The sequence below is a fragment of the Panthera pardus genome, unplaced genomic scaffold (genome assembly GCF_024362965.1).
Source record: "Panthera pardus isolate Hobbes unplaced genomic scaffold, ASM2436296v1 HiC_scaffold_6, whole genome shotgun sequence".
Classification (NCBI taxonomy): domain Eukaryota; kingdom Metazoa; phylum Chordata; class Mammalia; order Carnivora; family Felidae; genus Panthera; species Panthera pardus.
The window spans coordinates 53,375,894-53,400,812 of record NW_026526991.1 but is presented as its reverse complement, the minus strand read 5'-3'; the positions used below and the strand labels follow the sequence as shown (position 1 = coordinate 53,400,812).

At 42.4% G+C, this 24,919-nt stretch overlaps 1 protein-coding gene across 2 annotated transcripts in view; it reads right to left on the bottom strand.

Moving 5' to 3' along the window:
- Window positions 1-1,186: 1,186 nt before the first annotated feature.
- Window positions 1,187-24,919, bottom strand: part of PPM1H (protein phosphatase, Mg2+/Mn2+ dependent 1H) — a 259,081-nt gene continuing 235,348 nt past the window's right edge. Inside the window, exons 9-10 of one of the 2 annotated variants that reach the window (XM_053895779.1) lie at window positions 22,980-23,131; window positions 1,187-5,903 (exon numbers count right to left, since the gene is read on the bottom strand). In XM_053895779.1, the coding sequence (XP_053751754.1) occupies window positions 5,756-5,903; window positions 22,980-23,131 (300 nt within the window). In that variant the 3' untranslated portion in view covers window positions 1,187-5,755. The remainder of the gene's footprint in view (window positions 5,904-22,979; window positions 23,132-24,919) is intronic. The other variant, XM_053895780.1, reaches the window with a different exon arrangement.

Sequence of the window (24,919 nt, the reverse complement as noted above, 5' to 3'; positions counted from 1 at the left end):
ATGGCCAACAGACACATGAAAAGAATCAAAACCGTAAGATACCACCTCACACTTATTAGAATGGTTACTATAAAAAAGACAAGAAATAACAAGTGTTGGCAAAGACGTGGTGAAAAGGAGAGCCTGCGTGCTGTTGGTGGGATTGTAAATTGCCACAGCTACTATGGAAAACAGTATGGAGGTTCATCACAAGATTAAAAACAGAACTACCATATGACCTAGCAATTCCACTTCTGGGTATTTATCCAAAGAAAATGAAAACACTAACTCAAAAAGATATATGCACCCCCATGATGACTGCAACACAACATAATTTACTATATCCAAGATATGGAAAAACCAAGTCTCCATGAATGAATGAATGAATGAATGAATGAATGGATAAGGAAAATACACACACACACACACACACACACACACAACATTATTCAGTCATAATAATGAAATACTGCCATTTGTGATCACATGGATGTACCTTAAGGACATTATGATAAGTGAAATAAGAGAAAGATAAATACCATATGATCTCACTTCTATGTAGAATCTAAAAAATAAATAAAAACCAAAAAAAAAAAAAATCACAGGCACAGAGAACAGATTGGTGGTAGGGAGAGGCAGGTGGTGAGGAGTGGGAGAAATGGGTAATGAGGGTCAAAAGATACAAACTTGCAGTTATAAAATAAGTAAGTAGATGTAATATACAGCATGGTGACTGTCAATAATACTTCATTGCATATTTGAAGATTTCTGAGTGAAAAGTTCTTATCACAAGAACAAAAAAGTTATGTTAATATGAATGTGATAGATGTTAACCAGATTTTTTGTGATGATCATTTTGCAATATGATAAATATATCAAATCATTATGTTGTACACTGGAAGCTACTGTAATGTTGTATATCAATTATACCTCAATAAAAAAGAAGAAAAAAGAATACCTCTTGGGAGCAATTCTTGGGAATAATATCCAAGGTGCTTCTTCTAGATGCATTGTTGAAATACATAGCCTTTACTGCTATTCCTGTGAAGGTTTATGGTGTTGGCATCCATTCCCTTTTGATTTTCTTTGGAGTCTGTTCATAGTTCGAAACTTCACACGAGGCCATGACACTCCTCATTCCATCACCTGATATGAAGAAACTTCATAGCGAGTTAAAAGAAGTAACACAAAACTTTTTCTAAAGGTATCCTATATACATATATATAATACTTTATTTTAAAATGTCATTGAGCATATACATTTCTTTAGCTTTGTCCAGGGAACATTGCACCTAAGTCTCAAAACACACAAAATAGATCCCCTTTACTAAACAGTGTTCATTTTTCGGGTTACAAAAGTCAAGGTTTCACAATCACAAAGCATAAAGGTACTTGGTTCTGAAACCATTTTCAGGCAGATTTCCTCTCATTCACTGTACATACGACATTTTTGGAAACCCAGACCGTGATACATTTCTTACAAATGATCTGCACTGTGGGCCTCCCTGGGTCTCCAGAAGAAGCAAAGAAAATGGAGGCAAAACGGAAATGGAGAATAACCTGAGGATTCCCCAAACACAAAATACGATGGAAGATTGAAAGATTGGGGGACACAGGGCTGTCCTTCAAGTACATCACAGTAGAAAACAACAGCACATTTTACAGCCTCATTTGGTCACTGTCTACCTGGTTGCTACATGAACAGAACTTCATCTAAGACGCAATTAAGGAACAATTAAAGCTATTTACATATAACATCATGGATTAGAAAGAGCAGTAGGCTGCAGACGGGCACTCGGATCTCACGAAGAGCTGCCTCAGTGCTCACACAAGAGGCAAGTCAGTCTGCTCAGGTAGTGTCCTTTGAAATATTGCAGTGTGCATACAGACACCACATCACCCACAGAACCAACGTCTGTTCATGGTGGGCTATGGTATGCAGACTCCCAGCGTTTCTCTACAATGGTAAAGCCCTCAAAAACCCAAGTTTCTAACGTAAAATTCTGTCCTGCGGCCAGATACGGTTTTACTCTTTTCTTACATCTGGTAAATTTTAGTGTCAGCCTGGTTGTTCTTTGCATAGACAATGACTCTCACTGCTTTCTCCAAGTGTCCCGAAGCAGTAATTTACTGAAAATAGAATCTCATAAAAGCTTAACATATTCCCTCTGAGAGCGTGGGGCTGTGGGGTCACTTAAGGAAAGGTTAGATCCTCAAACTGTGGTGGAAAGAAACCACTGGCTACTCTTGGCCTTGTTAAAAAAAAAAAAAAAAAAGACTGGCAGACGAGGAAGGAGGTGCAGTCAAGAGGGGAGTCAGAATTTTCAAGATGTGGGAGTCTTTTTCCAAGTGTTCCCATGCTAGTGCTCTGGGTAAACTGAAAATCCTATCCTAATGGCCAAGATCCCAGGCCAAATTCAGGTACCGGGATGGTCATCTCCGCCCACCAATATCTACCTACAACTGTAGTTGTTCCCAAGAAGTAAATGGATACTCAGGAGTAAGAAAAAGGTGAGCACACAGCCCTGAAGAGGTGAAGTTGCTAGAATTAAAAAATTAAACACCCCAAATTCCCCAAAGCTGTTTACTGTGGGAAGTAACCGAAATGGCCACTTTCCGTGGCTTTGTCCTAGTACACAGCCGAGTACTCGGCCTCGCCTGATTTTCACCTGTCCCTTCCCACCCGAGAACCACCGTTAGGTGAGCATAACCACTGCAGAAGACAGTCCACCTCTGACTGCAGGTGTCATGAGAACAAAGGTTTGGCTGTTGCCTGGCAAAATGCTGCAGGGTGTGGATGGAGGGTGAGTTTGTTCTCTTCCAGGAAAAGACTGTCCCCAAATATTCAAAGAGCAGGGTCCAGCCCAACAAAGAGATTTAGAACTCAAAGAGCCTTTCATTATAGAGGAAGTGGCCACACACACCCCAAGGCAACCATAAAGGCCTGACTAGGAAATCGAAAGCTTTTTATTAAACAAGATTTCCTCTGAGACTATTAGGACAAGCAGATCTGGCTATAAGTCAGATACACAAGATTTCAGAACCGCTTATAAATATGTTCTTCAGAATTTTGAGCGTGCTGCCTTTTGACCTTTCCAGGAATGCTCCAAGGGCCGACCCTGTTATGTAGACACAGTTAGTTACTGCTGTGGGATGGGATGGCATGGGGCCTGGGTGAAAAATAAGGCCAAACAGAGTAAGCTCAATTCACAGAGCAATATCAGTGCTGGGCAGATCTGCTATGGGCATTAAAAAATCACTTTTTCCACATATGATTTATTCACCTCGTTTGTAATTTTCCTCCCATCCCCCATTCAGAAATAGGGCTTCAGCTTTTACTAAGATCTTTCCACCAAAGAGGCTTATGAAAAGAATTCCTGGATACCATTCTAACTAAAACCAGCAGGACTACATGCTCAAGACTTTAGGATAAATTGGAAAGTCAGGGGAGGGGGGGGGTTGTTTCTAGAATTTTTCCTGAGACATTTCTTGGCAGTAAATGAGTTGGTGAATTGAGTAGAAGGCTGTCATGACATCTACACCCAAAGTTAAACTCTGGTGGTTCGAATAAAACGAGAAAAGCTCAAGGTCGGACCAACATAGAAGCCCAGGAGAGAAAACAGATGAAAGATAATGGGAACATGAGAAAGAGGTGACTGCCTGTGAGGGCAGCTTCCCAAGTCGGCCATTCAGAGTCCCACAAAAAAAACCTTCTTGTTTCCAATTTGTACAAGACTTTGAGTCGGGGCAGGAACAGAAAGCGGATGACACTGCTGTAGGGTACCTGCATGTTGTCTCATAGCATCACATTCTGCCAGAGAAGCAGATGGCTTACCACAAACTTGTCCCCACAGAGACATCTGGGGTAGCTAAGATCTACTGGAGGAGGAGGGAGGCTGTCAGATGAAGAGGACCCCCTGACAAGGTAGTAATCCGATTCTCCCTGGGCAACATTTTGGCGAACAGCTGATGCGTGAATTCCCATAGTACCTCACCTGCCAGACAGGGCATCCTTTCCACATGGTGGAATGAGTTCATTCCTGAGTAGAGAGGCTCTAGGCCTTTCCTAATAAAATATCTACAACTCCAGGAAGGTGATTAACTATCCTGGAGGAAAGGTTCCTGTCCTCTCCTCTGGGGAAGGGATTCAACAAACATGCAAACTCGAAGTGGCTCTCCAGCAGTTCAGGGAATCGTGTCAATGACATTTTTCTTTGTGGGGTGGGAAGAATGTTTTCATTACGCAGAACTGTCAAGATGGTGATGATACCACAGGAAGTGTGCGGGAAGAAGACTCAGTAATGGGACGTCGCTCTACAGAGCCCCTCAGTGCAGGGCAGTCGTCTGCCTGAGAGAGAAGTGATTTCTAGAACACTACTTGGTGATTCCTCCCAGCAGGGAAGCAACAGGTAGATCTGCTGTCCACTGCTTCTTCAGCTCTTGTAAGGAACACTCAGAAGTGGAGCATCTGTGGGAACTGGGGTCCTCAGTTGCTGGGACGTGATTCCAAGGAGAAGGAATGGGGTGCACAGCATGAGGATGACCAGTCAACTCAATTCAAATTCGCTTTTATCAAAAGGCTATTCTGAGTGGGTCTTGCCCAAAGACGAGGGGGAAGCAGGACTGCCGCTCCTTGACAGTATGCGGATACTTACTGTTGTTGGGTGGCCCTGCGAACAGTCACAGTCCACAGAACCTGGATCCAAAATGGAGGAATGGTCATCACATGAGGTATGGTGAACTGAATGATACATGGAGCTTCCTGTACTGCTCTCTTAAACACTGCTTTACATGCGTCCCCAGGGCACAGCAGGTGGGGAGGGCCGATGAGACCAGAAATGAAAACCTAGATTCTCAGAGAAATCTCTAGCCACAAAAGGGGGACCCTTGAAAACAACAGAGAAACTGTTGGTTTAAAGAAACACCCATATTTTCATGAGAACACACTGATTTGGTGAGAAAACGCAACCCGGGAACAAACTGTTACACAACAAAGACAGTGCTCTGTCAGCCAGGGCACTGATCCAGAAGGCTGCCTGGGTGGTGTGGGCTACAGGATACGGGGACAGCCTGGGCTGCACTTTGACATACAAATTCCTCAGCAAGGAGCTGGAAAGTCCCAGGCCTGTTTTATGGAAGGGAAACAATTAAGATTCAAGGAATATCAAACAGAAAAAAATCCCTGCTTCACCCCACCATAACCATGAAAGAAGGAAGAGAGAGACACACACCACACACACACACACACACACACACACACACACACACACACACACACACACAGATAGCATTCCCTGAAATAAATCTCAGGCTTACTAGAAGATGGGTGCTTACACTTTCTGAGACATGATCCCCAACTTTCCAATGCAGCACTTTTAACCCGTAGAGAAGCTGGCAGCTTGATAGGCCGAAGAATCTCCTGCCAGTTACACCTGAAAATGGCTGCCCCAGCTACTCCAAATAAATATGATGTGTGTGCCCAAAATTAGGTAGTGGCCACCTAGGAGGCCTATTAAAGGAACCAAAAGAAACACAGTACTCAGTAGCAGCCTTTATGTTTTGCTCTTGTTGAGTATCCAGACCTGTTACTAAAGAGGAAACTGAAATCTAAGGGTCCCCCAGAAGTACAGCCAGTAGCCTTTCGGCAGCAAATCCCCCACCTGGCCTGGGAAGAGGTTGCATCACCTGGAACTCTGCTGGGGCACTTCCCAGTTCTGCCCTGCCAAGACATGTCCCAGTTTTCTCCCCTGTTGTCCTCCCAGCCCTCTGGGCCGTTTTCATGAAAGTTTGTTCCCATGTATTAAAGGAATGACATATACAGAAATGTCGTCTCCTGAGCCCAGCCGGTCATTAGATATCCGCCATCCTCTGTCCTTCAGGACACCGCGGGCACGCATCACCAGGTCCTGAGCTGCCAGTGTGTACCTGTGCAGAGAGAAGCAGGAATGAGACAATCAGTGTGGCATCAGACAGAGTCTGGAGTCAAGTGAGGCTGGGAAGGAGGCATCACTACAGCTGTGTAAACAGTTGTGAAATATCCCTAAAGTCTCAAAAAGTCTAGGCCATCTTTTCCCAAAATTGTGATGCCTAACGTGAGGTTATTCTTTTAGGTGGTAGATGGACAAGGCACCACATACATTAAATAATCCCCTAAATTTGTTCTGCTGTGGAATCCTCCTTTGAGGTGTTTGATTATGTGAAGGAGAGAGTCTCTCAGTTTGGTGTGAGTTGATCTTTTAACATGGATCTGCTCAGGCTCACAGCTTTGCATGGCAAACTATGGCTAGTTGAAAAATTACATGGGAAACATATGAGCTTTGTTTTCAGTGTTTATTTTTTGCACCACATTCTTTTTAGGACAAAGGATAGTCATTTCCTATTTTTGGTAGGGGTCAATCTTTTCAAATGAAATGGTTTTTAAAAAGTGAGTTAAAAACATGAGTAGTACATGTGGCATAGGAATATAATAAAAATGTGAAGGTGTTTTTGGGAAATGACTGATAAACCTTGGTGTGGATCAGTATAGGTGTGGCAAGGGATCCCCCTAGAATTTGAAAATAAGACTGTTCAGGGAGATTTAAACTTACGGAAAAAGAATGACTATGCTATTAGTCAATGGAAAGTATTAACATCTAAAGACCAGTGTGGGAGGGGATTTTGGTGGGTGTGGGCCTGGGTTGGCCTTGAGGCATTAAAAAAACAAGGCATAACATTGGCAGGTGTCTATCTAAATAGTGATCAGAGCAGAGGGAGTCTCAGCTGACAGACTTCAAAGAGATTCAGTTCCGCTGGTAGGACCATATTTAGTGTGGATGAATTATTCTCTTAGCCTGTGCCATTAAACATGATTCACCGTTAACTCTGATTTCACGTTCACCAAATAGCCTGATTATGATCTGGCTCCTTGTGTAGGCCTGCCTACAGGAAAAGAATGAGCTAGTCATTGTACTTTGAGAAGATCAGTCAGTTATATTTCTCCATATAAATGTCAACTGGAATTTCGGTTTCCAGATCAATCTTGTGAGCGTGGTTAGGGTGAGTCCAGCTCTGACAATGAATCTGTTCTTTGTGTGTTGATTAAACCAGGTTCTGAACCTGAAAAGCTAAAAGCCAGACTCTGATAAATCACCAAGATAATAAATGTCACCCTATAAGGACGACTTCTTGGAAACCAGCCTGTGGACCTTTAACAACAGACCACCCTGGTATTACTAGTGGCTTTTCCCTACTTTGGAATGTCTCTGCCTTGCCCTCAGGACTGTGATTTTACGGAATTCAGAACACCAGAAGGCTCTTTTGTTTCTTCTGTTAAGACCCCTTATGGATTTACTGAGTCTCATATTAAAAGAGACCGCCATCTCACCCATCATTACAATTTTTAAGACTAAGGTCTGTAGCGAATTATCTCAGGATTAAGATTTTAGGTCATTTTAGGTTATTAAAGTCTTTCTTTTAAATTTTTTTTTAACATTTACTTATTTTTGAGACAGAGAGACAGAGCATGAACGGGGGAGGGTCAGAGAGAGAGGGAGACACAGAATCCGAAACAGGCTCCAGGCTCTGAGCTGTCAGCACAGAGCCCGACGCGGGGCTCGAACTCACGGACCGCGAGATCATGACCTGAGCCGAAGTCGGACGCCCAACCGACTGAGCCACCCAGGCGCCCCGGTAATAAAGTCTTTGAGACTCAAGTGTGTTTGCAGCCCAGGTAGCGGAGAGAGGTCTAGCATACCATACAGCTGACAGAGGAGAGGCTATTTTAGTTAATACAAAATACCTTTCCTCCTGGAGGATGGGTGATAGGTGATAGGTGGTGATAGGTGATAAGATAGACACCTTTTTCTATCTGTATTGAGAAAATTATCAGCTTTGAGGCAGGAATCCCCTTTCTTAAAAAAATATTTTTTGTAGTTTATTTAGAGCAAGCGAGCATAAGTGGGAGAGGGGCAGAGACAGGGGTGGGGGGTGGTGAAAGAGAAAGAATCCCAAGCAGGCTCCATGCGCTCCAGCAGGGCTTGAACTCATGAACCCTGAGATCACGACCTGAGGTGAAGTCAGACAGTTAACTGACTGAACCACCTAGGCGCCCCAAGACAGAAATCTCTTAGGTTGCTCTTGAGGGAAGATGTGGCCAGTTAGCCCTCTCTGAAAGTTCAAAGGAGTCCAGAGAGGCCTTTGGCTAAAAAGCCAAATAAATACCCCCAATCCACATACCAGAGGTTATGCTATATTCAGAAGAACCTCTCAGATGCTCACCCCAGGTTACTCTTGGTTGTATATTAAATTGTGTATCTGAGACACGACCACGTGGGGAAAGGCTACCAAAAAGATCAGAGTGATGTTTACTATTCTGCTGGTTGACCAGAGGCCAAACGTTAGTCTTTCAAGAAGCCTGGGTGAGTCAATACAGAGTAGATGCATTGGTCCGAGCTGAACACACTAGCTCAAGAGCATGCCAGACATGGAAAATTATGGCAAGTTATGATAAAAGGTGGCTGACAGGAAAAGAAAGATGCTCAAAGATCTCAAAAAATAGATAAAAGAACTCTTGATGGCACTCTGTGGTTAGTCTAGAGGGAAATCCTCCTGGAGGCCTTGGCAGGTCCTGCTGCCATGGGGCAACGATGGAGAGAGCTCAAAACAAGGTTAAATGAAGTCACAAAGGAGTATCACCCTTAAAGGCCAGAGACCACCCTGATATTGCTATTGCTGGTGACTCTGGGTATTTAAAAAATGGTCAAAATTAGCAATGGCATCTTAAAAAGCAGCATCAGGTCACTCAGAAAAGCTGGTTACCCAGGAAACTCATTTCCCCAAGGACTCTAGATAATTAAGGTTTTATTCTTAAAAATGGTGATTGCCTATTCCAAGATAACTTCCCTTGAGCCTGAATTTCTCTTTACCATCCATTCCGTCTTCCTTTAGGTGCTGACCTTCTTGAGAGAGAAATCCATTTCTGCTTCTTCAATGTCTTCTCTTTTTTCCTCCTTAATCTCTTACCAGTAGGCCCACTACCATACTAAACTGGACCTAAAGCTTCTTCCCAGTACTCATTCAGCTCAACCTTTCTCCAGCACAGACACCGCTGACCATCTTCTTTACCTGTGATATCTCCTGTCTTCCTAAAGTCTCTTTTTTTGGGGAGGGCAGGGGGTGGCCTTCCACTCCTACTACATGCTCCAAGTACTCCTGTGTCTGGGCTTCTATGATACACAGCACAAATTCATCTCTCTGATGCTCCTTAAGTTCCTCGGTAGACCCCAGTTAAGACTTAAGAAGCAGTCAATAAATGTTAACTTCTTTTCACTTCCAAGGTGGGACTTCCCCATCTGTCATCCTTAGCTAACGTGATTCCGAGTCTCTTAGGCAAGAAATCATAGTCATTTTCAATGCCACCTCCTCACCCTGATACTTTTCAATGATAGCATCTACAAAGCAGAGTAGGACTTCTCAACTTTGAATTTTAAAGTGTATTTCACTAGTGGCATGTGGCTAATTAAAATAAAATCTAATCTCAGTTATTACAACGCGAGCTAAATTTGCTTATTGTAAAAACTGATACATTGGAGCTTATCTCTGCCATCGCTAATATATATGTATTAATATATATAAAACTTCCTATGTATTTTCTGTTTATTATGTTTTTCTTCATCCTTGCTGTCAGGTTGATTGCTTTAACACCTTTTCCCTCCCTCAATGGTTTAGAAGTGATAGTTTATTTCTATCATTTTAGTAGTTATGCTTAAGTTTTTAATATGTAGGTTAATCTGTATTTATGTCCTCCTCCAGAAAATAAAGTGATCTTAGAATGCCTTCTTTCATCTAACATGTTACTGCCTGGTAGTTGAATTCTGTCTTATTTTTAAGCCTCTATTAGTCATTTTTATCATTTATAATCTACAGTTATATAAATAAACCAAAATACTAACTTCTGTGCTCTTTGAAATCCATTCCTTCCGAGTTTGGTTTTTTTCTGTTGAAGTCCATTGTTAGTAAACAGCAGTCTGTAAGGGATACAGTCACCCAGTCTTTGGACCACAAAAATCTTTATTTTTGCTTTTAATCTTGCATGATAGCTTTATTGGGTATAGATTTCTAGACTGACCATTATTTCCCCTCAGCAGTTTAGAGATAATATTTCATTTATTCTGGCTTCTCTTTTTGAGAAGTCTGTCTTGTATCATTTCTTTGCAAATAACAGTCTTCTCGGTAGCTTTTAAGTTTTTACTGTTGTTTTGTTAGGATGTTATGAAGTTACACTAAGAAAAATGAGGATTCCTTTTTCTCTATCATGGCTGGAAATTTGTTTTACTCTTTGAAATGAGAAGATATTTCTTTGATTTTGGAAAATTCTCAACTGTGAGCTTTTTGAATATTGCTTGCCCTCTATTTTTTATATTTTCTACCATTAGACCTTTTCATTTTACCTTCCAGATTTCTACTTATTTCCTGTTCTTTTTTCTCTCTCTGTGATTTCTGTAAATTCACTAATTCCTGCTTTAAGCAGTTTACTCTTCAATCCATTCAGTACAGTTAACCCTTCAACAACACAGAGGTTAGGGGCACCGACCCCTGCACAGTCAAAAAGCCAAGTAGAACTCTTGACCCTCCCAAAACTATTAATAGCCTATTGTTCCCTGGAACCTTTACTGGTAACATAAACAGTTAACATGTATTTTGTATGTTATACTTATTACTGTATACTTACAATAAAGCTAGAGAAAATGTTTTTAAAAAAATCATAAGGAAGAGGAAACATATTTACAGTATTATGTCGAAAAAATCCATGAAAAAGTGGACTCATGAAGTTCAAACCTATGTTATTCAAGGTCCAACTATAGTAACTTTATTTCAGTGACATACTTACACCATTGTGAATGTTCATCTGGTTGTTTTCCACATCTACCTTTTCTTGCCTTGTGGTTCTATGTGTACATGTTTAAAGTTTCAACCTGTTCTGTTGGGTTTTCTTGGTGAGTTAAAGGGAAGGCTCCATTGTATGTAGTTATCCTTTCTCATAGTGGATTTGAAGGTAAGACAGGAGTTTCTCTTCAGTAAGGGTTGTTTGTGCCCTCAGTTACAGAGAGAGCTTTGAATTTGCCTTTACTGGGAGACACTCTGGGTTTTTCTAGCTGTAGAACATATAATTTCTTGGTTTTAGGATTCCCATACCACAGGAGTGGTGTGAGGCTGAACTTCACACTTTTCCTGTGTGGTGAGCCTACCCAACTGTAACCCTCACAGAGCTTCAGTTTCATTGGGTTCTTGCCATCACCCACGCGTCCGTGTGTTTCAAGGAAGGACGGCCCCAACCTGAGTGGGAGGCTTAGGGAGAATGCCTAGGATCACTTCTTCCATCACTGCTGCCAGGAGCTCAGATTCCTCCGTGTGACTTCTCTTCGCCAGACTTCTCTGGTGAGTGTGGTATCCCCCTCTGTGAAAGAGCAGTCCATGTGGACAACTGAAGGGGACTGATTAGATGCTGTATTCAGGGACTTAATGGTACAGCTGAACTCCAGGACCAATTTCCTGACATTTCCTTCAGGCTACAGGAGACTCTACTGAAATGGAGTGAGAGACATTCAGGTAAAATGAGGTGACCTGCAGGACGCTTTCCTCATAAATGATCACCTCAACACAACCCCAGAAACCAGCTCTTGGAAGGAGGTTGTTTGCCCCAACTCCAGTATTCACCCAGGCTGGTGGCCATTTCAGAGCATACTGACATCCACATTTAAGAGCCAACTTGCCTCGGGCATGAAACCATTTGTAAGGTTGCGTTTTATCAAAACCGGTAGGAGAAAAAACAACTTTCTCTGATGGTAAAAAACTGGGTCTCCTCGCTCCCATTTGGTTTTCCTCCAAGGGAAACCTGACAAGGGCTGACTGGTTGGGGACTCAGAAAGAAAAGGCTACATGAGACAATAAAACAGGACAGCTCTACAGATGTTGGTACTGAGGCTGACCACAGGGGCATACGCGTGCCATAGACGGAGTCAACACGTGAAATTTAAGCACAGAGTACTCAGGAGGGCAACAAAGAATATGGTGCAGCTGAAGACAGTGACAGGGAAGTGGATTCCAGTACACCCGGGCTGGGGCTGCGAGGCAGGCTTGAGGAGCCTGGAGATCTAGAAACTGACGTGGAGCAGAGGAAGGGCCATTCTCGATCGCCTTTCTTCAGAATGCTCGGTCAGACTGCAGGAGAGAACTGCTGGAGCAGTTCGAAGGTTTCACTCTCCTGTAAGAAAGAATCTCCCTGGGAGACAAGTTTTGTATTTTGAGAACATTTTTCTTCTCTCGCTGAAGCTTTCAATATTGATCAGCAAAGCTCTGCTCAAAGAAATGGCTGCTAGGGAGGGAGCTGACTTGGCAGGCAGCACAGGGCTTGGCTCAGAGGCTTCCTCAGGCTCTGAGGGGAAGGGAGCAGAGAAAGGACAGCAGGGGAGGGGAAAAAAAACAAAGGGAAGAGGGCTGAACAACTACGGGAAGGCCAGGAGCTCTGTTCACTAACAGGGTGGAAGGAGGCTGATAAATCCTCAATTGTCTCTGTTGTCCCAGCCATGTCGGTGGCACTTCTTAGTTCTTTCACCTCTCCAGCAGGGCGCACAAAGGGCTCAGGGTGTGGGCGCAGGTTGCCTAGGGTCCAATCCTGGTTCCCCGCCGCCCTCCGCCCAGATGGGCACTCTGGAAAAATTCCTTAGCCTCTTGGAGCCCCTCTTTCTTACTTATAAATCTGGAATGATGATAGTGCAAACCTCAAAGGTTCCTCCAAGGAATGAATGAGATCCTTCCACAAAGCATTCAGCACAGTCTTGGGTCACTTGGGTCAGAGATCAGTAAACGTTAGCTACCATTCTCATTAAACATAAAATGCCTTTCTCTTCGCCGAGAGATTTGCCTTCAGTCATCCACCTCTTTCTTACAGAGCCTGTTTCTCACAGAGACCACATTTGAATCAGCACTGGTGTCAAAAATACTGTCCATTTCAGGCCTCAGGCTATAACCATGCCTTAAAGGCTTTAATAGTTCTAGTTGGGTGGGAACTGCTATTTGCCATTTAGATGGTACAGATCTGGGGCTTTCGTGGCAGGAACTGGGGGATTAATGGGTTCCAAATATTTGCATATAAAAGGCAGCAGCGTCCATCTGCTGATGCCCAGCAGTAATAGAGTGTGATGGGAACAGGAGGAGGAACCTTTTTTGCATTCTGAGCAGGCCTCTGAAATTTAAGAGGTAGAAAAGCTCTCCTAAGCTTTGGAACATTGGCAGGGATCTATGGTGACTGGGTGGGTGGGGGGGTGAGGGGTGGCTTGTAGAGGGCTCCTTATTGTACTTGGAACCAGGCAACTCATCCCGGGAGGAGGCATGACTTAGGCTCACTGCTGGGAGCTGACCCACATGTGTCCCTTGTCCAGCTCTGAAGTCACTGAAACCACTCGTGACAGCTTCTGTCCCCTGCCTAGGGCATGGGGATCCCAGTCAGGTGGAATACCCTGACACACTGGAATAATGATGGCTACTGTCCGTGACACGGCCACTGTGTACATTAGGGGTTTATGTGGCAGCAGGTGCAAGGCCACAGTCTGGGGAGAGCTGCCCACCTCCATGGGAGAGGGTGAGAACATTTGTCAGGCCTTCTCCACCCTTATGCCCCTGGCATCTCCTCCCTGGTTCCTTAGGTGGTGCATGTTTGTTTTAGTTTGTATCCCAAACAGCAAAATTTCAATGTGAGAGGGAGCAGTAGACCATTTCCTTTTCAGTCTTCCCTGGCAAGCCCTTTAAAATGCCCTGATGTTCCAACTAAGTGGCCACACAGCTCTGCTCCAGCAGCCACATAAACAGCAGTGAGGGAGGCAAGATGGGCCTGGCCGCGTGCTGTTTAGAGGCAGGCTCGCAGGCTGGCTTCCAAGTTCTCATGGGTCTAAATACGCTCAACATTGCAAAAGAAACAAAAATGCAGATTTTATCTAGTCTTCAAACAGCAGATCAGGCACTCACAAATTTGTTCCTAAGACATGTAATTGATGCTGGGGGGGGGGGTGGGGTGGTGGTGAGGGAACCCTTCCTTTTTGCATCTGAGGCATAGTTTTTCAAAACCATGTGGTGCTGGTAGAAATTAGTTCAGCTAATTCACGGAAAGATTTCACAAAAAGAACTTTAGTCTTTTGCCAAAATAAATTTCGTATTATCGAGGAAATACAAACTGGCACTTAAGAGCTGCATCAGTATACTGCTGTCAGTGTTGGTGGGTGTTTTGCTACCAACTTCCCACTGATTAATCTCTTCCTCATCAAGGCACACAGATCCGAGTCTTGGAGAGCATGGACCTGAAGAGTGACATCTGAAGGAGAACCATCAAGACGACTTCTCTTATTAGGGAAATGCTCTGTGGAATTTACATTATATGGGTACTTACAGATTTAATACCCCATAATAAGCACCTTGAGTGTCATGGCAGGAAGACTGAGGATCATTAGGTCCAAGTTACAAAGATGAGATTTCCACAGACAGGTCTTGGGCAATCGAGGACTGGCAGAGCCTTGCAAAGTTATGCTTTGGCATTTGGAATATGGCTACATACTATGCTTTCATGTTTGGTTAACTGTTCTTTGGCTCTCTTTCCCCTTGGCCTTACCCATGCCCTTACCCCTTAGTAATACTGACAATTTCTTACTTTCTGACGAAATATCAAGCATCCTCTTTGAATGTTTACACACATGCCTCCATTTTGAATATTCCTCGCAAGAGATCTACCGCCAAGCCTTCAGCCTGACAGAGGGGATAAGTCAATCCTAGATATTTTGCCTCAGAAAAGCCCTTCCAGGCCTTTCTTTGAGCACCCTCTCCAAATTGTGCAGGGTGTGTAGGCCTCAAAAGAGAATCTCACTGGTATTACAGAGAACTACAGGTTGTGCAGCCCAACCTTCGTGACTTCCAACCATCCCACTCAAGTGCTAGCTTGGTAGATTTCCTATACACGATCCAATTCATAACCCCACGAAGACTCCCATACCTGCCAGCCCTGCTGTACTTCAGGGAATACTCTCATCAAAAGGAAAGAAAAAGGGAAGGAAGATGGGAAGGAAAGAAGGGACTGAGGGAGGAAGGAGTCCCACCACACTCCTTCTGACTTGTCCATAAAGCCTCCTTTTAATTTTCCGGTTCCTTTGTGGAGACAGTTCAAAACAGCAAAAGGACTTCATAAGATAGAGTCAAGAAGATGAGACAGCTTATTTTTACTCCATCTCTGCCTGAGAGGATGGTGTGAGGGTCAGAAATTCACAAACCTAATCTTTATGCTTCCCTCACTCTGTACTGTGGAGGGGGGAGATGCTATTTTAAGTTCCTTGTTGGGAAGGATATCATCACAGGAAGACAATGCTGGCAGTCACTAAGAAGAAAAGAAAAAGACAAAGGAAACAACCTACACGTAACATTAAAAGCAAAGTCATCCAAAGGCAACCCCCCAAAGTCCTGCCTGTCACAGGGCTAATGGTCTGCCTCTTTCTGTTGTGCTACATTCTAGACAAAACTGTGTTAACTCAGCAGAACCCAGAGTAAAGCAGCCCCATTCAAAACCTCAAATGAAGAAACATTTTGTGGTTCTTCTCACTTGTTATGTTGCCTTCCCTCCCTCTCAGGCCGCCTGCCCTGGGGGTACACCTTTCCTCTCTCATTTTCTATCAAACAGTAGGCTGACCTCATCTGGTCAGTGCCTCAGGTTTGAACCCTCCTCCTTTCTCCCCCACGACCACATAGACAAAACTTCGGTGTCCTGGGGTGCATTTGGAGGGAAAGGAATCTTGGCCAAGGAACAGCCCACAGAACCTCCGGAATTATAAAGTGAGTCTTCCCTCCTCACAGAAATTATAATTTAGGCTAAAACTTATTAGGATGGCTTTCACTCATGTTTGTATTGCACAGGAAGATCGGAAGAGCTCCCAATCAAAGTGAACCCCTGTCATGGCTTTTGGGACTGAGCTCTCCATGGGCCGCACAAGGGAAAAACTCACAGGGCATGAGCACGGTGCCCACCTCCCAAATTACACACAGATGTGTACAAATATGTCACACACATATCTTACACAGCTTCAAAGCCATGAGTGTGAAATAAATTCAGTTTTTCTGATTTCCCGGTATTGTTTAAATTACAAAGGAGCACACGGGGGTAGAGCAACAACCCACGTCTCAGGTTTTCACCATCAGATGGCACAGAATGTTTGCTGATTATGGACTAGGATGAACGAATTACACAAATTCCCCATCATTATTACAGGCTCCCTTTCCTACAACTAATTTGCACATTCATTAATCTTGTGAGTTCGTAAGGTTGGCCATAACCTGGCCCCTTTCCCTGTCACACCTCCTCTGTGGACAGCACAGACTGAGCCCGGTCAGCCCTCCTGACTGTCTGCTTCCTTGACCATGCCATGATCTCCCTCCCCAGCTGCACCTCGCCCTACATTGCCCGGCTCACACTCATGTGTTCTTCGGGTTTAAATTTAGATATCCCTTCCTGTGGAAGGCTTTCTTGGGTATCCCTTGCTCCCGGTTAGGCTCCTCTCTTTCATCACTTATGTTGTAACTTCCTTACGTTTCCATAACCCCCTCTAGACTCTAACCTCCCAGAGGGCAGGGGCCAGGTCTAAACAGGTTCCCTAATAATATTTCCCAAACGAATGAATCTGAATTGGAGTTATCTGGCAGAGACGAAACCTTTGCCCATGGTCTCCAGCCTGATATTCTCTCTCTTACTAATAAAACTGTGCTCATCTTACAACTTTCCCTTTGACACATCCATCTATCTGATACAGGATTCTCTCTTTGGCTTTGGTTTGCCATCTTCCCCAAAAGGCAGACAAAAAAAAAAAAATGTTTTTCCTTCCTGCCCTGTTTGTTCCACGGAAATCCCTATAAGCCCTGCTTCTGGAGGCAGTTCTTCTGAACCCAGGAGCCTGCTCTGACCTGGTGTGCACCTGCCCAGCAACAACACTGTCCATGGGTTACTGCTCCCTGGAGGGCAGATTTGTTGCCATGGAGAGAGGTGGGCTGGTAAGCAAAACCAAGCCAGCCTGGAGAGATTAAAAAGAAAAGTGTTCAGTGCCTTTGCACTCATACCTGTCAGCCGGCTTTGCAAAGCTTTATAAAAACAATTACAGTAGAGAAAATCAACAAGAATATTGCTAACAAGCAGGTTATAAAACACAGATTAAAGATAAAAGCTCAACAGGAGAAAAACACATTTAAGTTCAAATAAAAGAATCCAAACAAATGGATACCAAACAAGTCTAAGAGGGAGACAGTCGAGCTTCACTTTTTTCCTCAAGGGGTATTTTTTGTTGTGAAATACATGAAACATAGAAACACAGCATCAAACACAGAATAAATTCAACAAACCACAACAAACATCACTGCTCTATGAGGTCAGTACTATTGGAACCCCCATTTTACAGTTGAGGAATCTGAGGCACGGAGAAGTCAAGAAACTTCTCCAGGCACACTTCTAAAGTGTAGAAGGGGCAGAACCTGGATTTGAACTCAGGCAGTCCGACTAGATTCCCTGCTAGTAAGCACTAGGCTATACTGCCTCTCATACTTGACGTACAAATACTTAACTACAACATGTATATAGTTTCAAAATAGCATGCATAATCATGTTCCTGCTATCTAGCTAAAGGAAGAGAACATTACCAGGAGTATCTCAGAAGCTCCCCGTTAGCCCTTCCTCAAGCACATACATTCCCCTGCCGCCCGCTACCTCTCCTACCAAAGTAACTATTATCCTGAATTTGGGGTTAATTCTCTTGCTTTTTGTTATAGTTTTATTATCTACATGCCTAAATGATATATTGTTAGTTTTCTACTTCATGTAAATAGAATCATAATATGTGTATTCATCTGTGACTTGCTTATTAAGCTCGACATTATGTTTTGGAGATTTTTCCCTGCTAATGAGCACAAGTTTGGTGCATTCCCTTTTTTGAGCTGTAAAACATTCTGTCCTTAGTTTATCCATCCTGTGACATGTGTGTTGATTGCAGCTTTTGTAATAAGAACAATTCTGTGGATCTCTTTTTGAGAGCACCAGATCACCCAGATGGTTGGTTAAAACACCAACTGCTGGGTCCCACCACTGGAGTTTTATTTGGTAGATGTGGGGTGAGGCCTGAGAAATTGCATTTGTAACATGTGCTCAGAGGATGCTGGTGCCATGTGAGCCAAGGACCGCACGTTCAGAACCACTGCTCCAGGGTACAGAACTAGGAGAACTTCGAGTCACAGGATATAGAAACGTCCAACTTCACCAGGGACACCAAGTGTGACCAGTCCTGTCTACAAATTCACAAAACCATCTACGGTTACTCTACGTCTTTAATTTTACCTCTCTGCTTACTGCATTTGAGTGTTTTATTTTGTTTCTTGTTTGTTTTTTTAAGCAGGCTTCACACCCAGCACAGGGCCCAACGTAGGGTTTGAAGTCACGACCATGAGACAAGACCTCAATCTGGACCAAGAGTTGGATGCTTAACTGATTGAGCCACCCAGGCACCCCTGCAGTTGAGTGTTTTTTAATATATTTATTGAGGTGCCTGGGTGGCTCAGTCAGGTGGGTGACTGACTCTTAGATGTCAGCTCAGGTCACCATCTCACAGTTCATGGGATCAAGTCCCAAGCTGGATTCTGCGCTGACAGGGTGGAGCCTGCTTGGGATTCTCTCTCTCTCTCTCTCCGTCTCTCTCTGCCCTTCTCCTGCTGTCTCTCTCTCTCTCTCAAAATAAATAAATAAACTTAAAATATATATATATTTACTGGCCATTAATGTTCTTCTGGGTCATGAGTGTTTGGTTCTTGCTCATTTTTCTACCGGGTTGCTGAGCTGTCAGCACAGAGCCCGATGCACGGCTCGAACCCACAACCACAAGATCACGACCTAAGCCGAAGTAGGACACTTAATGGACCAAGCCACCCAGGTGCCCCAATTATGTTTAATTTTTTGAGGAACCACCATATTGCTTTTCATAGCGGCTGTACCATTTTATATCCTTAAGAGTAGTGCACAAGGGTTCCAATTTCTCCACATTCTCACCAACACTTGTTATTTTCTGGGTTTTTCTTTTTGTTTTTTTTGTTTTTGTTTTTTTAAATAGCTATCCTAATGAGTAGGGTGATAGCTCATTGTGGTTTTGATTTGCACCAATTTACATTCCCACCAATAGTGTGCGAGGGTTTCCTTTTCTCCACATCCTTGCCAAACTTATTATTTATCTTTCTGATACTAGCAATGCTGACTGGTATGAGGTGATATCTCATTGTGGTTGATTTGCATTTCCTTGATTAGTGATGTTGGACATCTTTTCATATGTCTGTTGGCCATCTGTAAGTCTTCTTTGGAAAAAGGTTTATTATTCAGGTCCTCTGCTCATTTCTTGTTTTTTTTTGTTTTTTTTTTCTCACCTGGGGTGTTGAGTTGCCCTTTATTGGATATATCACATACTGCAAAAATCTTCTCCCACTCAGTAGGTTGCCTTCTCATTTTGTTGATGGTTTCCTTCCCTGTGCACAAGATTTTTAGTTTGAGGTAGTCCCAATTATTTATTTTTGCTTTTTTTCCCCCTCCCTGGGGAAACACATCCAGAAAACTACTGCTAAGGCCAAGAGTTTATGACCTAAGTTTTCTTTTAGGAGTTTTATCATTTCAGGTCTTTAATCTTTTAGTTTACTTTTGTGTATGGTGTATGAAGTGGTCCAGTTTCATTCTTTTGCATGTAGCTGTCCAGTTTTCCCAACACCATTTGTTGAAGACTTTCTTGTCCCCATTGTATATTCTTGCCTCTTTTGTAGGTTAAGTGACCATTAAAAGGTGGCCTTATTTCTGGACTCTCTATTCTGTTCCATTTGATCTATGTGTCTATTTTTGTGCCAGTAAAATACTGTTTTGATTACTACAGTTTTGTAGTATATCCTTATATCTGGGATTGTGATACCTCCAGCTTTGTTCTTCTTTCTCAACACTGCTTTGGCAATTCAGGTCTTTTGAGGTTCCATACAAATTTTATGATTATTTTCTTCTAGTTCTGTGAAAAATGCTTTTAGTATTTTATTTATTTATTTATTTATTTATTTTTTGCTTTTGGTATTTTAATTGGGTTTGAATCTAGATTGCTTTGGGTAGTGTAGATATCTTAAGAATATTAATTCTTGTAATCCATGAACATGGGATATCTTTCCATTTTTTTTCTTCTTCAATTTCTTTCCTCAACGTCTTACAGTTTTCAGAGTACAGGTCTTCACATCCTTGGTTAAATTTATTCCTAGGTATTTTATTCTTTTTGATGCAATTGTAAATGGAACTGTTTCCTCATATTCTCTTTCTGATAGTTTGTTGTTAGTTGTATAGAAATTCAACAGATTTCTGTATATTGATTTTTTTGTCCTGCCACTTTACTGAATTCACTGATCATTTATTTTTATCATATATTTGTTCTCTGTTTTCTTATCTATAACTTTTCCTTACATTACTTCTGTGTTTGCTTTCACTTCTTAAATTAGATACTGTTGTTGAAGTAAGGACAACAGATCTAAATTTTAAAATTAGGACAGGTATTGGGGTGCCTGGGTGGCACAGTCAGTTAAGTGTCTGACTTCGGCTCATCATGATCTCACAGTTCATGAGTTCGAGCCCTGTATCTGGCTCTCTGCTGACAGCTCGGAGCCTGAAACCTGCTTCAGATTCTGTGTCTCCCTCTCTTTCTGCTCCTCCCCCACTTGCACTCTGTTTATCACTCTCACAAAAATAAACATTAAAAAAAAAATCAGGACAGGTTTTTACTAATAGTCTGCACTCAGGAAAAGAACATATGACTTACAAGTAGATAGCTCTACTCCTTGGCTCCTAGCACCTACAAGTTATACAAAGTCTTTAGGTACATGTCTATGTGGATAATATAGGCAGAAATAGCCCCATAACACAAGTCAGCTCTCAAGGTCCTACTCAGAAAATCTTTCTCTGTGGTAAAGAATCTACAGCTTGTGGCCAGGGGTTCCTTGTGATATAGTAGGGAGTCCTGGAAAAAGGTATCTTATGACATGGAGGGGATGTGGGTACTTCTGGCAGGTTGGGGTGAGTGTAGTCTTCATCTATGCATAGTTGATTAGACGAAAAAAGAAAAAAAGCCTCAGATTCAGCCTTTCAAGTTTTGATATGCAGTATTCTTCCCATTATTTAAACCCCTAGTTATTTCTAATTTTTATTATATTTTTTTGATTTGTAAATTATCTAGAAGTTTGTTTTCTGATTCCCTGTAGGTTTTCTCTCCCTTAATTAGTCTCAAAGTTATATATTCTATTTGTTTTGTAGTCTTTTTAGCTATTAAAACACATTTAAAGTCTAAAGCTAAATGCGTATAAGAGAACCTCTTTCCAAATAGTATACTGTAGCCAATTACTACCCCTGTTGCCAATTTATTGTGCAGTTTTTATTCAGCATTTTAATTCTATCATTTTTTACTACCACACATTAGACATCCTTGTTTCTGTTTTGCACAGTGAATATATCTACAAATTTACTAAGATCCTAGCTTAATCCATTCGACTTCTCAGATCTTCCATCTGGATATATCCTTCAGAATTTTCTTCCACGCAGTTTGGTTGGTGTTAAAATTCCTCACATTGTGTTTTGCCTGAAAATGTCCTCAACTTATCCTCTTCAATGATATTTGTACTACATTAGAAAATTCTTTCATATATGTTAAAGAAAAACTTACGTGTTAATAAAATATTCTTTTCTTAGGCAATTGAAGATATAACTGTCTTTTGGCTCCTATTGTTGTTTCTGAAAAGTCAGCTTTCAGTCTAAATGCTATTTATATACGTATCTGTTTTGTCTCTCTTTCTGGCTGCTTTTAGTAGTTTGTTTGTTTAAAGTTCTTCAGTTTCACTATGACATACCTACTTATAATTTTGATTTCTTCTGCTTGAGATTTGTTGGGCTTTCTGGATCTTCGGTTCATTATCATCCAACAATTCTGGAACTTTTTCTTTTTCTTCTCATCTACAGTATTTCCTTCCGGAACTCTACTGAGAGCATCTTAGGTCATAACCCTAGTCTCATAATCTCATTTTACATTTTCCCTCCTCTCTGTCTCTATGAGCCCTATTATGGATTATTCAGATCCATTTTCCAGCTCACTAGTGTTCTCTTCAACTGTCTCTAATCTGTTTAATGCATTAAGTTTGTAATTCTTATTTTTATATTTGTTATCTCCAGAAGTTCTATTTCCTTACTTTTAAAATCTGTGCAATCAATTTACAGTCTCTGGTCCGTGTTCCTATTTTCAGTGCTTTAAAAAATTTTCTTAAATGTTAAAATATTCATTTGTATTTTTGACTGATAAATTCAAGAATGAAGTATTTACAGGTCCCACTCCACTGTCTGCTGTTTTTACTGGCTTTTACGCACAATGAATTGTTTTCCTTGTGTTCGAAGTCAAAGCTGCCTTTCTCCTGAGAGGAATTTCTATTTATTTCTGAGGGTCACCTAGAGTTGTTGAGGATATTTACATTGCCATTATGCTACAAAGGAAAACCTACTTTAATCTTTCTCTCTTTCCCCAAGGTTTCTCAAAAGAAATAATTTCCCAACAGATAAAAATCACTGCTGGGAGCATTTGGTATTGCTCTCATCAGGAGGATCACAAATTGGATTATTTCCACTTTGGAATTATGAGGGAAGAATGTGAGAAACATATGCTGTCGAAATATCTTACAAATCAAATTCTTTATACCACTTGCATCTAGGTTCAACTTGAGGAGGGTTTTTACTTGGCTGTGAAAGTACTTCTAATAAGAAATGCTATCCCTTTTGCAGTTTGGTTCCTAATCCATATCAGCTCTACTACAAATCATGAATGATGAAAAGTGCATGATTATTATTTATTGTAGTCACACCGTGTAAAACTGGCGGCAGGTATAACCCTACAACCATGAAAATACACAAACCTGTGAGGGTCATCTGGATCACAGTTAGGAAGAAACTGAGAGATGGCTTCTGCCACTTCTTCATTTGATAAAACATCCCAGAGTCCATCGGTGGCCAAGATCAGCACATCATCTGCTCCATGCTCATATTTGGAGAGATCGTAGACTCTTACCTGAAAAGAATGGGAATACTCCTACTTAAGAAATTGGGAGCACGTTATTTCCCATAACAAATTGGTTTCGGAATTCTTTTCTTCTCCCCCCTCGGCTAGGGGTTTTTAGGTACACGCTCTGAAGTACTTGGTTGTGCAACCAGCTTTGTGGCCATGGGTAGCCTCCTTTGGAGACTTGCTGTATAGACATATGGGACTCAACAGGTGAGCTTAAGAGTTGACAAGGAAGAATTAATTGAAAATTAATGCCTGAGACATAGCTGGAACAATACTTATAATAGATACAGTGCGAGCCAGAAAAGCAACCTGAGGCTTGCTTCCTTCCTTCCTTTGCACACCCATTCCACAAGTAAGGGCCTGCTGTGTGCCAGGTACTCTATGTATAAAGATGAATAACAGGGGTACCTGGGTGGCTCAGTAGATGAAGCCTCTGACTTCAGCTCAGGTAATGATCTCACTCAGTTTGTGGGTTCGAGCCCTGCGTCAGGTCTGTGCTGACAGCTCAGGGCCTGGAGCCTGCTTCAGATTCTGTCTCCCTCTTTCCCCGCCCCTCCCCCTCTCATGCTCTGTCTCTGTCTCTCAAAATTAAATAAAATGTTTAAAAAAAATTTTCTAATCTTAAAAAAAAAAAAGATGAATAACAGATTTCCCTGCTTCTTAGCTCTGTCTTTTGGAGAGATAAGGCCAGCCCTGGATCTTTAGTAGTTACTCTGTATTTGTCTAGGACTGAGGAGACACTTTATTTAATGGGCTCACTTGAATCACATTTTGGCTTACCTGTTTGAGCCCCAAGGGGCAGGATTTCTTTCCTGTAAGGATGGGGCTCAGACACTACACTCAGGTTTAAGAGGCCTTAATCTAGCCTAAATTACAAAGGACACATGCAAAGTCTGAATCTCCGAAGTGGATCTTGGCAAACTTGTAAGTCTTTCCTCATCTCTAGTACCTGGAATGACTTGGGATAATTCAATATCCACCTAACCTCTTTGGGAAGGACAGAATAACCTTGATGAAAGTAGTAAGAATAAAAATCAAGCAGTTATTTGGGTTAGGCCACAACTCTATTTTCACCCAACTTTGGCGGGAAAAGAGTCTGGGATTTTTTTTTTTTTCCTTTTAAAATTTTAACATTTATTTATTTTTGAGAGACAAAGAGAGGCAGAGCATGAGCAGGGGGGGGGGGGGGAGAGGGGGAGAGAGAGAGAGAGAGAGAGAGAGAGAGAGAGAGAGAGAGAGAGATACAGAACCCGAAGCAGGCTCCAGGCTCTGAGCTGTTTGTTAGCACAGAGCCCGACGCGGGGCTCAAACTCACGAACTGCGAGACCATGACCTGAGCTGACGTCGGATGCTCAACCGACTGAGCCACCCAGGCGCCTCAAGAGTCTGGGATTTCATTGCCATTCCCTCCCCATTTGGCAGAACCAGCCCCTGTGTATACACACCTCATGAACTAAGGGCACAGGCAAGTCAACTTCATCAACCTTCCAGTTCCTTCAACCCTTCTCTTTTTTCCCTCCTATCTTCTAAAAGCAAGTCTGAGTAAAAGATGTAGGTCAGCGGAAGGTCAGGGAGAGGAAGGAGTTTATAGAGTTTAAGCACCCATGTGTCCCATCACACACAGTCACTGCTAGGTCATCTCAGATCTGGAGAGAATTTGATTCTAAGAGGCCGACAGACTGTTCAAATCCACATCTTTGAAAGCCAAGCCTCCTAGCTTTAGAAAGGTTTGCCCAGGCCTGTGACACCCTGACACAGGGCTGGTCCTGTGGACTAACAGACTACACCCAG